This window comes from Mytilus galloprovincialis, chromosome 12 (assembly GCF_965363235.1).
Source record: "Mytilus galloprovincialis chromosome 12, xbMytGall1.hap1.1, whole genome shotgun sequence".
Taxonomy (NCBI): domain Eukaryota; kingdom Metazoa; phylum Mollusca; class Bivalvia; order Mytilida; family Mytilidae; genus Mytilus; species Mytilus galloprovincialis.
Window position 1 is genome coordinate 62,471,317 of NC_134849.1, and position 12,819 is coordinate 62,484,135.

At 33.0% G+C, this 12,819-nt stretch overlaps 1 protein-coding gene across 1 annotated transcript in view; it reads left to right on the forward strand.

Moving 5' to 3' along the window:
• The window catches only part of LOC143053725 (uncharacterized), a 77,495-nt gene that overhangs the window by 29,565 nt on the left and 35,111 nt on the right, over nucleotides 1-12,819 (forward strand). The window contains exons 6-7 of the mRNA XM_076226511.1: nucleotides 2,191-2,634; nucleotides 5,229-5,383. Coding sequence (XP_076082626.1) covers nucleotides 2,191-2,634; nucleotides 5,229-5,383 — 599 coding nt within the window. The remainder of the gene's footprint in view (nucleotides 1-2,190; nucleotides 2,635-5,228; nucleotides 5,384-12,819) is intronic.

A 12,819-nucleotide genomic window follows, 5' to 3' on the forward strand; every position in this document is an offset into this window, starting at 1 on the left:
ATGTATGATGTTTTAGGCTCTGCTGTTTCGTGATTATATCCCTTTCTAAGATAATAAAGCTACCAGGTCAACTTCTTTTTAGTAGGGTTCATCTGAAGTTGACTTCATTTTCATTGTTCTTTGGTCAACATTACTTCTAGTCCTAGATACTATAAGTAATTCAACAACTATATTTGGTATATAGAACAATTGCAAAGTATAAATATCCGTCTGAAAACAGTGGAATAAAAAAAATATTCAACTCCGAGAAAAATTCGTGAAGCAAATGACAAAAATTATAAGCTCCAATATATCAAACAAATGGGTAGCAATTGTCATATTCCTGACTTGATACAAACATTTTCCTATGTAGAAAATGGTGGTGGTGGTCCTTCATTCTTTAAGAAGTTATTACTTACAGATGTTAGGGTGGAATAACATATGGCAATTTTATTCTGTAACTGTGTATTGCTTATTTTATACCTTCATCTAACTTAACAGTTTTTCTTTGATAGGGGTCTAAATTGAATCGATAAATAAAGGCAGCAGTAGTATAATGCTGTTCAAAGTCATAAAACGATTGAAAGAAAACAAATAGACTTTTTTTCAAGCTTCAGGTTGTACGCAATTTACAGACTTATAATCTACAGATTATACATACAGTGAACATTAGATTTAAATGATAGAAAGTAAACGATAGAATTTTCAGAAAATAAAATGGAAAATAAAGGTAACAGAACTTGTTTCCTTGCTACATGTAAAAAACATAAATATATGTAAATTTACGACATGTTCTATTTTGATAGCTGGTTAATCTGTTTAATTACCCCATACATTATATATGGCTAAGTTGAACAATTGAATCATACAAACAAAAATATGTATATGTGAAAACAGTTATAATAAACTGATAAGATAACATACATTTTTAACCGGATTTTTGTGACAAAAATGTCGGTTATTGATTTGGGGATGCTCGGCGGGCGGCCGGTCGGCCGGTCGGGCGGGCTGCAATCAAATGTTGTCCGGGCATTAACTCATGAAGCATTCAACCAAAGCTTTTAAAATTTTAATATGTTGTTACTGACAACTAAATGAAGGTCAAGTTCAATAATGGTGCTTTTGACTTTTACCGTTCAGGAGTTATGGTTCTTGAAAGATTGAAAAATGGCTTTTCCAGTCATGTCCGTGCATTTACTCGTGAACCATTCAACCTAAGCTTTTCAAATTGTAATATGTTGATACTGATGACAAAATGGAGGTCAAGTTCAATAATGATAATTTTGACTTTTACCGTTCAGGAGTTATGGTTCTTGAAAGATTGAAAAATGGTGTTTCCAGTCATGTCCGTGCATTTTCTCATGAACCATTCAACCAAAGCTTTTCAAATTCTAATATGTTGTTACTGATGACAAAATAGAGGTCAAGTTCAATAATGATGATTTTGACTTTTACCGTTCAGTAGTTATGGTTCTTGAAAGATCGTAAAATGGTGTTTCCAGTCGTGTCCGTGCATTTACGCATGAACTGTTCTACCAAAGCTTCCCAAATTTTAATATGTTGTTACTGATGACTAAATGGAAGTCAAGTTCAATAATGATGATTTTGACTTTTACCGTTCAGGAGTTATGGTTCTTGAAAGATTAAAAAATGGTGTTTCCAGTCGTGTCCGTGCATTTTCTCATGAACCATTCAAATTTTAATGTGTTGTTACTGATGACAAAATAGATGTCAACTTCAATAATGACGATTTTGACTTTTACCATTCAGGAGTTATGGTTCTTGAAAGATCGTAAAATGGTGTTTCCATTCATGTTGTTGCAATTACTCACGAACCATTCAATCTAAGCTTTTCAAATTTTAATATGTTGATACTGATGACAAAATAGAGGTCAAATTTGATATTGACGATTTTCACTTTCACCAATCATCAGTAATGGTTCTTGTGATATTGCCAGGACACAAATAAATGTTAATAAATCCGGTTTGCTGTCATTATGACAGCCCCTTGTAAGAATAGAAATCTTACAAATGAATTACAATCCTATTTTAAAATTTGCATAATTCAAAAAAGGTGTAGACCAATTGTGTATTGCTATTTTACAATATAAGATGGAGAAAGACATCTGATCTACCTTCAGCAGAGTATTAGAAAGGCAGGAAAAAAAACAAATATTTGATTTTTAAATGATAGGAAATTTTAAATGATAGGAAACCATGAAGAAACTGAACCTCAAGCAAGACTATTGAAAGAATACGAGGGAAAACTTCAGGACAAAGGAACAGTTGAAAAACCAATACAATCCCACATTGCAATTAATGACAACACACCGTCAACGAGTTTTGATGTAACAAAGAAATCAAGGACAGTATATCAGCAGCCTGAAATAATGAAATCTCAAAAATCAGCAGATCCGCAACTTACTAACCAGCATCCAGACCAATCACTTGAACAAGCAGGAAGGGATTATGAAGCCATGCAAACTGCTAAGTCCAAAGTTGATCTAACCGACAAAGAGGAGTATGCCACATTACTGCTATGGGATTTTGCAGGAGATGAAGAATTTTACCACACACATCAAACATTTCTCTCACCAGATGCAATTTATCTTGTTGTTACAAAACTGAATGAGGCTGATGACCCTAAAGCCAAAGGTATTTTTTTCATATATATAGATCAATCATCAATTAATACAATGATATGTGGTATGTCTTTCTAAGATTTAAAGATATATTCATGTAGACCCTTGTCCTTAAATAGACCTATTGATAAAATTATTTCATTGATCATTTTATTTTTTGTAAATTTAACTTATTCGATATTATCTCATTTGTGAAGCCCTATTAAAAATTCAAAATAGTTGATACATGTACATGTACATAAAATGATTAAAATGTGTAACTATGATTTATTTAGTATAATGTTCTTTAATGAACTGGACCTTCAATGTAAAATTTTAAATAATTGTGTTACTAGATGATGAATTTTCCTAACGTTAAGAATTATAAAAGAAAGATGAAGATTAACTGGTTTTATACATTATAAATGAGTTAGTGTGTGTGTCTATATTTTTTTATTTCTTTTATTTATGGTAACAATCGTGACAATCTACTGAATTTGCACATTTTATTTTCATTTTTTTATAAATGTATTTTAAAAAATATATATTTTAAAAACTGAAATTTATATGAGAAAATTATTAACTGATTAAAATGTTAATATTTCGGAAGGTAGAAAACCTGTATCCTTCACACGTTATATAACAATGCCTTATGTAATGAAGTTACTGTCTGTCATATATCCATTATCCTTTACGTCATTTTCATGGTTCAGTGACTGCTTTAATAAAATATTAGAACTTTAGTATTCTTAATTTCTGTCTTATTATCAGATATAGGATAACTACAATGTATAACTATGTTTGGTATTCAGTACCTTGAAGGTCACATCCATCAGACAGTTTTTACTTAACCTCGACATCACTTCATGGTTCAATGAACAAGGTTAAGTTTTTTTGTGGTCAAGTCCGTTTCTCAGATACTGTAAGCAATAGGTCTACTATATTTGGTGTATGGAATTATTGTAAGGTGTACATGTCCAAACTGGCAGTTGTCATCTGACCTTGACCTCATGTTCATGGTTCACGTGTTAACGTAACGTTTTAAGCTTTTGTGTTTTGGATCTGTTTGTCTGATACTCTATGCTGAAGGTCAACTTGATTGGGTGTATGAAAATATTTTACAGTATACATGTCAGTCTGTGGGTTTGCCCTCATGTTCACGAATCATTGCTTCATGATAAGTTTTTGCTTTTTTCAATGTTTTTTTAATACTCTAAACAAGATGTCAACTTAATTTGGTGTATGGAATTTGAGGTGTTTTTGTCTGACTGATAGTCATCAGCTGAACATGACCTAATTTTTATGGTTCAATGGTCAATCTTAACCCTTTCACAGATTGCTGCCAGGCAGAAGCTACTCTGAGACGATGGCTTCCCTGGCTACTTTTACTCAAGTGGGAGATCTTCATAATAAATGTCAATAAAAACTTGTTTGTAGTTATTTGTTTATTTATTTCATTCACTTACACCAAGTTCACAGGTTTTTTTATGTTTTGATAATTTTTTCCTCATAAAATATTCAAATTTTCAATTTTTCGGCATTATTTCAGTGAAATTCTCAAAATTCTGCTTATTGACCCCAAATCGTAATTTTTTTAACCCAAAATGGCAAAATTTTGAAAAAAATTATGAGGCTGTACAAATTCCTCACACTGAACGATGTCCATTCCAAGTGTTTTGAACATAAAACGACATTTTATGTCAAAAAAGTATACTAGTTTGGCTTCAATTCTTCCATATTCTTTCCAAAAAATTGTTCCCTCATTTCAAATTCTCGTAAATTCCGTAAATTTCCTCTGATTTTGACACGGTTTTCAACAAACTGAAGCGTTATGTTTACACTTTCATCTGGGTTATTCATCAAAGAAAGATAACTCATGTTTGCACTGTTTGAGCGGGAAATATAAAAGATGTATTCCGATCCCGGTAAAACGGGACTCGTCGTCAGCAGTCTGAAGCGTGAATCCCGGTAAACCGGGACTCATCGGCGAAAGGGTTAAGTTTTCCTGGTTAGTTGCGTTTCTTAGATACTATATGCAATAGGTCAACTACATTAAGAAGCCTGTAATGCTTGAAGATGTACATGTCTGTCTGGCAGGGTTCATCTGACCATGGCCTCGTTTTATTGGTTCAATGATCAAATCTAAGTTTTCCTGGCTAAGTCTGTTTCTTAGATGTACAAAAGGTCAACTATATTTGATGACCTTGACATCATTTTCTTGGATCATGTTTAATTTATGAAATAGTTGTAGTAAAGCTTTATTTTAAGACTATCATCATAATATCAATGGTTAGTTCAGAAAGTGAGACAATTCAGCGTGTGCACTCTTGTTTAAAAATTAATGGATTCATTTATCCGTTAGGAAATATCTAGCGTCCAAGGAATATAAAAAGTATTTACTCCTTTACCATTGGATTATTCCAATATATCATAAACTCATATTTGCTTCTACAGCACAGGGTCATATAATAATGCAATGTGCTATTAGGAAGAATGATATATTTTGAAGATTTTCATCATCCCTTTGTACCAGTACCCTCTTATCTATCTATCTTCTCTAGACATCTTTCTTACAACAAACTACAACCTAAATTACACCTATGAAATCAGTGCATTATTTCTTTGCAGATTTATTCCGTTTATGGATTGACTCGATACATTGCTACTGCAGACTGGAACAGGACAAAAATGAAGCTGATGACAACAAATTTCCAAATTGCATTGATCCACCAGTAGTTGTCATTGGTACTTGGAAAGATGCTGTTACCTGTGGAATAGAAGAGGTATAATATGAAGAAAATTAATCACATTGCTTCAGTTTATGTCTTGCCTGCGATGAAAGTCACAGAAAGCTAGACATAGGGATTCCTTTTCCGACAACAGTGGCGACGATGGCGATAACAAGGTGCTCTACCCAAGTAAGTTTGATAGGCACTACATGTGATAGGTCAATGATATTTTCTTAAAGTTGGCATTACTAACAGTAAATATTAGTTTGACGACTATTTTTAGGCCGTAGGTCCAGTAGAACAACAGGATGTGACTTCATGGCCAAACTGTAATTTGGCTACTCTCAGTAGTCTTACACTCAACATTGGACAACATGTATAATACGTCAACTGAAAAATGGCGAGCCTTTGTTAAAAAATTTCATCCGTTTACGACATAGTACAAACAGTAAATAATGTTGATGGTAAACACATTTTGTAGAGAAAAATATATGAGTTTAAATATTATATTCATTTTCAAACGTAGAAATAAAAGTTAATCTTATTATATCTGAACAGTGAATTTCGGATTTTGATTTTCTGCACTGTAGAATTAAATAGCGATAGTAAAATTATTTACAAAAAATGTCTATCCTTTGATTTCCTCAGTTGTTTTATTTTTGCTAGTTTTTGGCATGACAATCTGTAAAGAAAAGGGCTGTGCAAGATAGGGCAAAAATGTGTACCCATTAATATCGGAGTCTCAACTTTTAAGACATATTTAAAATTTTAAAGTGAAATTTAATTTGAAAGTGAATATTCATTCAATTGCAGCTTTAACGAAAATGTGAATCCTTAGAATTTCAACCACTTTAAAAATAACAATATGTGTCAAAAATTCAATGACTTGTCAAATTATATACATTTTTTTTAAATTGAAGAAGGCGCCATTTTCGCATTTTTTTCTATAACGTCTTTTGGTTTGCTATAATTATTTGCTGTTTCTAAAACATTTCATCCTTTTTTTGTGGATACTTTAATATATTAATCTTTGGTATATTATGTATATGTTATGAACATATTAGGCACTTCTATCGAGTTGAAAGGGGGAACAGACATCTTTATTTTATATGTCCCCACTATGGGGGCATGGTCCTTCCTTAACCTTGTTTCTGAAGTACACTATAACTGTTCATCTCTCGAAATTAATTATCCACTATAAATAAGTGAAACATATCAAATATTTCAAGATATCAAAATACATTTATTTCCCGTTCTGAAGGAAATGTGATTTTTCGAAGCTAAGGGAAATGAAGATTTCATTTCACTGCCTATGCTTCGTTTACTTATTGAATATATATATACTATATAAATTTGTATATGTTTGTTTTCTTATCTGCTTGTTTAAAGAGCTAAACACAGCATACACAGTACGAATCAAACGTAAATTATTAGTCTTTTCATTTTAACGCTTGAATAAATACAAACACGGTATTGACTTATCTAACGCTATTTTAATTAAACGACTTTTATAACGTTAAACATATTAACCGCGCGTAACGTCATATTACGAGGTCCCGTTCTTCAGAGGGGAATATGAAGTTTTGTTTGACGTCACTTGTGATAGTTTCAACCAATCAAATGTTGATTTCACCAACAAAACCAATATGCAGTGGAATAATAAGTTTTAACTGCCAGTGATCATTTGAAACAGAATTGCCATACTTGACCTAAACCAAAGTTGTTTCAGGATATTGATCAACGTTGTCAATTTCTGGCACTGAAAATGTCAATGTAAAATGTCATTGAAATGTGGATTTTTTTCTTCTTTGTAGAAATGTTGTTTATTTAATGCCAAGGCAGTCATGCGATATGTTGAATCCATATCAACGTTATACCAAACAAAAACTTAAGGCCTACATCAACCAATATACTTTGAGATCGTTCTTTCGTGATCCATATTTATTCCTTAAATATTGTTACTGGCCTTTGAGTTTATAATGAACTTCTACTCTGAATCTGATCGGTTTTTTTATACGCCCGTTTACGGGACGTAGTATGGTATACCGTTTTCCGTCTGTCCGTCCGTCGTGAACATGTCGGCCATTAACTCAAAAACACTTTAACCAATTTGCATAAAACTTTGGTGAATTGTTATATCTACTGACATGAGCTCCCTTTCGTTTTTTTATAAATTTTAGATTTTATGCTTCCGAGTTATGGGGTTTTATTCATTAAAAAGAGGATTTCCAGTTTTCTGACAATAACTCAAGAATGCTTTCACCAACTTGCGAGAAATTGTAGTAAATTGTTTATATTTATTGACATGAGCTCCATTTGGTTTTTTATATATTTTAGATTTTACGTTTCTGAATTACAGGGTTTTATTCATAAAAAAGGGGGATTTTCAAGTTTTTGTACAAAAAATCAAAAAATGCTTTCAGCAGTTCTTATGAAACTTTGGTGAATTGTTTATATCTATTGCTGTAAACTCCGTTTTGAATTTTATAAATCTTACATTTAACATTTTTGAGGTATGGGGTTTTATTCATTAAAAAAAGGGCGGGATTTTCCAGTTCTAGGACAATAACTCAAAAATGCTGTCAGCAATGCTCATGAAACTTTGGTTAATTGATTATATTTATTAATTTAAGCTCCTTTTACATTTTCATAAACTTCTGATATGACATTGAGAATTAATTGAACTTTATTTGTTAATAGGGCCATCATTAAAAATATCTTTGTTTCCCCTCCCCGACTGAGGTTATCAGGGTATGGGTAGGTAGGTAGGCAAATTATTTTATTTTATTTCTTGATGTAATTTTTCTATTTTGAATTTTTACAAAATTCAACAGGTAAGATAAGTCAAGAAAAGTGGGGTATTCCCTGTATTCAGTGTAAACCCCAGTTTTCTGATGTTAAAAACAGTATACAGGGACCTCTTTTTTCCTATTCATTTTATGGTATGAAATCTACAAAAGCACACATCCTTCATGTGAAATGAAAGCAAGTGTTTAATTAGTTAAAAATCAAGCTTATTTCAAGTCTAATTTGATGCATAACTCACAACAAAACAATTCCTGTGTTCACCAATTCATACCTGGATCATCAATTATGAGATGACACAAAGATATGTTAATGACTTGGGAATTAAAATTTAATGAATAAAAATTTTCAAAAGAAGTGAACATAATTCAGTTATGTTCAGTTGCACCTGGATCATGCAGCTTGGTCAATTAATTCCTAAACAAAAGATTTGTATGTTTTTTCGAGTTCTAGAAAAACAAGGCTTCAGTTATATGTTTTGTTGTTCCTAGAATACTTCAAGTATTTACAAATTCAACTGATGCAGTTATAACGTAAAACGTGCCCTTTTGTAAATTTCATGCCATAAATTGAAAAATAAAAACACTTTTAAACTGGTCTTGTTTACACAAGAGGTGAAAGCAGGGAATTTACGTATCCAACATTTTCTGACTTGTGCCCAACCTGTTCGAAGTCAAAGACAAAGTAGATTGACTTCAAAACACGATTCAGACCATTTTTACTGAAAGATTTTATCCTTTAAACAGGAACAGAGGTAAAAGACAAAGCCAATCAAGGTGCACTCAGTGGGTTGAAAGATGCTTCAGATTTTTTATTTTCAAATATCACCCTTGCACACAACACAAATCGTGTAGCAAGGCAGTTTGTTTTCCTTGATTCCGAATCATATAGACGCCTCAATGCAAAAATGCCTTGATTTAAAACGCTTGTTGATTACAGCATCTGAAAGGTATGACAAAAAACCAACGCACGTTTACTACAGCATCGGAAAGATATCACCAAAAACCAACATAGCAACAAAAAACATTTGGACAAGAATGGCCAATAAAAATTTTCGAGTCGCGGCGATTCTACTGGGTCGGTGGTGGGAGGGGAATCAAACAATATTTTATTTTTGGCCTAGTCTGACAACAGATTTACTAAGTATTGCGCAATTGCACAGTGTATTGTACAACAGCAAGAAATCTTTAATTGAAAATCAATTCAATTCATATAACTTATTTTAATTTTTATGACTACATTGTATTCTAGTTTATACTCTTTATGACTTTACTTTGTAAGCATTCCATCTCTTGTGGCATGAATATTGATATATCTATGCATAGGGGTAATACCTGAATGCTATTCTAGGTAGGTGGCGGGAGGGGGATCCGGGTCTGTTCGCACTAGTACCTCTTCGCCCTGGGTCATTTTGCCCTGATACCCATTGACCCTGTTCTTTTATTTTGTTAAGCTGTCTTGTTTGATGTAAATTATTTGAATAAAGTATGTAAAATTTTGTTGACAATTTTGTGAATAAACCGCATAAGTCATAACATGGGAGGTAGTAAGATTTTTTTCTGGATAAACTATTTATTTGCATCCATTGCTACATATACACATGCTTTTATTTCTAAATATATTTTCACTTTTGCATACAGATGCAGCCTATTAATTTTCAGTCTGTCTTGTGTCATGTTATTTAGGAGCCTTTTATACATGTTGCTTACTATGCTGTATTGGTTATTGCTCTTCATTGAAGGCCGTCACTCATTAATCTTTTTGTCTTTTAGTATCTGGTGGAGAGTAGTCTTTTGTTCACAAGTTGTGTGGTTATCATTTTTCCGGAGAGAGAGCAGGTACCTAAGACCAAAATCCGAATGTTATTTATCAGTGGTTGGTGTCAATGGTGGATTCAATATATGAATAGGAAATGTCAAAAATTATGAAAATGGGATTTCAATTTTTATGTTTCATATCATTTATCACCTTTTATTGGCTTTTAAATCTTTTTTTGGGATAACACTTATTTGAAAATAAACGACAATAAAGACAACAACACCAATCAGTTACCGCATGGTATTAATTTAATGTGGTAGACATGTTTCGCCAACAAGCATGGCGTCTTCAGGACAATATTACATATGAAATCAAACAGTGAAGTACACATTTTGCGGTTGTGTGGTTCGCCGAAAGTAACGTAACAATAGAGGTTTTTATGATGACGTTATAGATCTAAACAGAAAGTGAAAGTAAAATAATCTAGTTAAGTAAGAAGTGAAGTCAATAAATTTATTAATGATGTGGTTAGCTGCTTTCCTCACACGTCTGTGTCGTTGTTCTCATGGAGGTTTCTAGTGGTATTATTGTAGAAATGATGAAAGTAGATCATAAAATGTCAGTTCATTTCCTAATTGGACAACACCCCACTAGCCATCCCGTACCAATTCAACTGGCTTTGCTCCAAGGGAGATACTGCTTCCAATTGCGTTGGTAATAGGGTGTTGTTGTCTTAATTGTCATTTATTTTACTTATAATAGTGAAAAAAAACTGTGAATACCTTGTGGTATCCACCCGCTATTAACCAACCGCAGAATTAACACTTCAGGTGTTGGTTCACCCTATATAAATTCAAATTTATTTGAAAAAAATTAACTGAATATCTGAAATAAGCCTTTACCATTGTGTGGCATAAAGTTTAAGCATCCTAGAATGTCATAAATGCAACTTTACAATGTGGAATGCAAAATCCAACGTCAAACAATGACCGCCATTACGTGTTCACAACGTCGTCCATCTGAATCATATCACTGAGCACTGAAATCCTTACTCAGACCCTTCTGGTTGTCCTACTGGTCATGGTAGAAATTTCATATCAATATTAGTAGTCCCCTACCGACTTTATGTGGAAGGGAACTTTATGTTTGTTTTGCACTCTGTCTGTCTATCCATCATTCCAGCAACATTTTTTTCTTTTCTATTTCTTCATGTTTGAATAAATTGGTTTTATATTTTCATATAGTTCAATTATGGCCAGTTTAATCAAGTTTAAATTTTGTTCCTGCCTGATGATTTTTGCAGAGTAACAGTACTGCCAAGTCTCACACGTATGCTTATTTGGCAGCATTTTCCTTCGATCTATTGTTTTTTTCTTTTTGATCTTTACATTTTTTTCCAAATCTCATACATTTGCTTCATGAATACTTGACAGCCCTGGAGTAATGGTCGTCGGACTTCGAAAATTTGCGTTTTTTTCGTCAAACTGAAATATATTGGTTTGATATTCACTATATAAATGGGAATTATGTTCAGTTTGGATGATTTTTGTCGAGCCTGCAACTTTTGTTGCAGAAAGCTCGACATAGGGATAGTGATCCTGCGGCGGCGGCGGTGTTAGCTCACTTCTTAAAAGATTTATATTTTAGAAGGTGAAAGACCTGGATGCTTCATTCTTTGTATATAGATGCCTCATGATACGAAGTTTCCGTCAGTCACATGTCCAATGTCCTTGACCTTATTTTCATGGTTCAGTGACCACTTGAAAAAAAGTTCAGAATTTTTGTAATCTTGAATTCTCTCTTATTATTAGTAATAGGATAACTATATTTGGTATGTGCGTACCTTGCAAGGTCCTCGTGACCGTCAGACAGTTTTCACTTGACCTCGACCTCATTTCATGGATCAGTGAACAAGGTTAAGTTTTGGTGGTCAAGTCCTTATCTCAGATACTATAAGCAATAGGGCTAGTATATTCGGTGTATGGAAGGACTGTAAGGTGTACATGTCCAACTGGCAGGTGTCACCTGAGCTTGACCTCATTTTCATGGTTCAGTGGTTATTGTTAAGTGTTTGTGTTTTGGTCTGTTTTTCTCATACTTTATGCAATAGGTCTACTATATTTGTTGTATGGAATGATTGTAAGGTGTACATGTCTAGCGGGCAGATGTCATCTGACTTTGACCTCATTTTCATGGTTCAGTGGTTATAGATAAGTTTTTGTGTTTTGGTTTGTTTTTCTCATACTTTATGCAATAGGTCTACTATATGTGTTGTATGGAATGATTGTAAGGTGTACATGTCTAGTGGGCGGATGTCATCTGACCTTGACCTCATTTTCATGGTTCAGTGGTCAAAGTTAATTTTTTAAGTTTTGGTCTTTTTATCTTATATTATATGCCAAAAGTCAACTATATTTGGTGTACTGAAATATATTATGATCTAAATGTCAGCCCGTAGATTTTATTTGACCATGACCTTAATTTCACGGTTCATCGCACAGTGTTAAGTTTTTGTGTTTTGGTCTATTTTTCTAAAACTTTAAGTAATAGGTCAACTATATTTGTTGTATGGAAGCATTGTTAGCTGTACATGTCTGCCTGGCATGGTTCATCTAACCTTGACCTCATTTTCATGGTTCATTGGTCTTTGTTTAGCTATCTTGGTTAATGTTAAGTTTATATGACAGTTGTAATAAAGCTTTATACTTAGGACTATCAACATAATATCAATGATTAGTAAAGAAGGCGAGACATTTCAGTGTGTGCACTCGTGTTTTGCAGTGTTATGGTTTTCTGCAGCCTTAAGACAAATAATAAATTTTTCCACAATTTATTCCATCATGCTTATGAAGATTTTGATTTGATATTTGTTACATAGTTTACACCATGTCAAGTTATAGATCAAAGTTAGCATTTTGTTCCAGTAC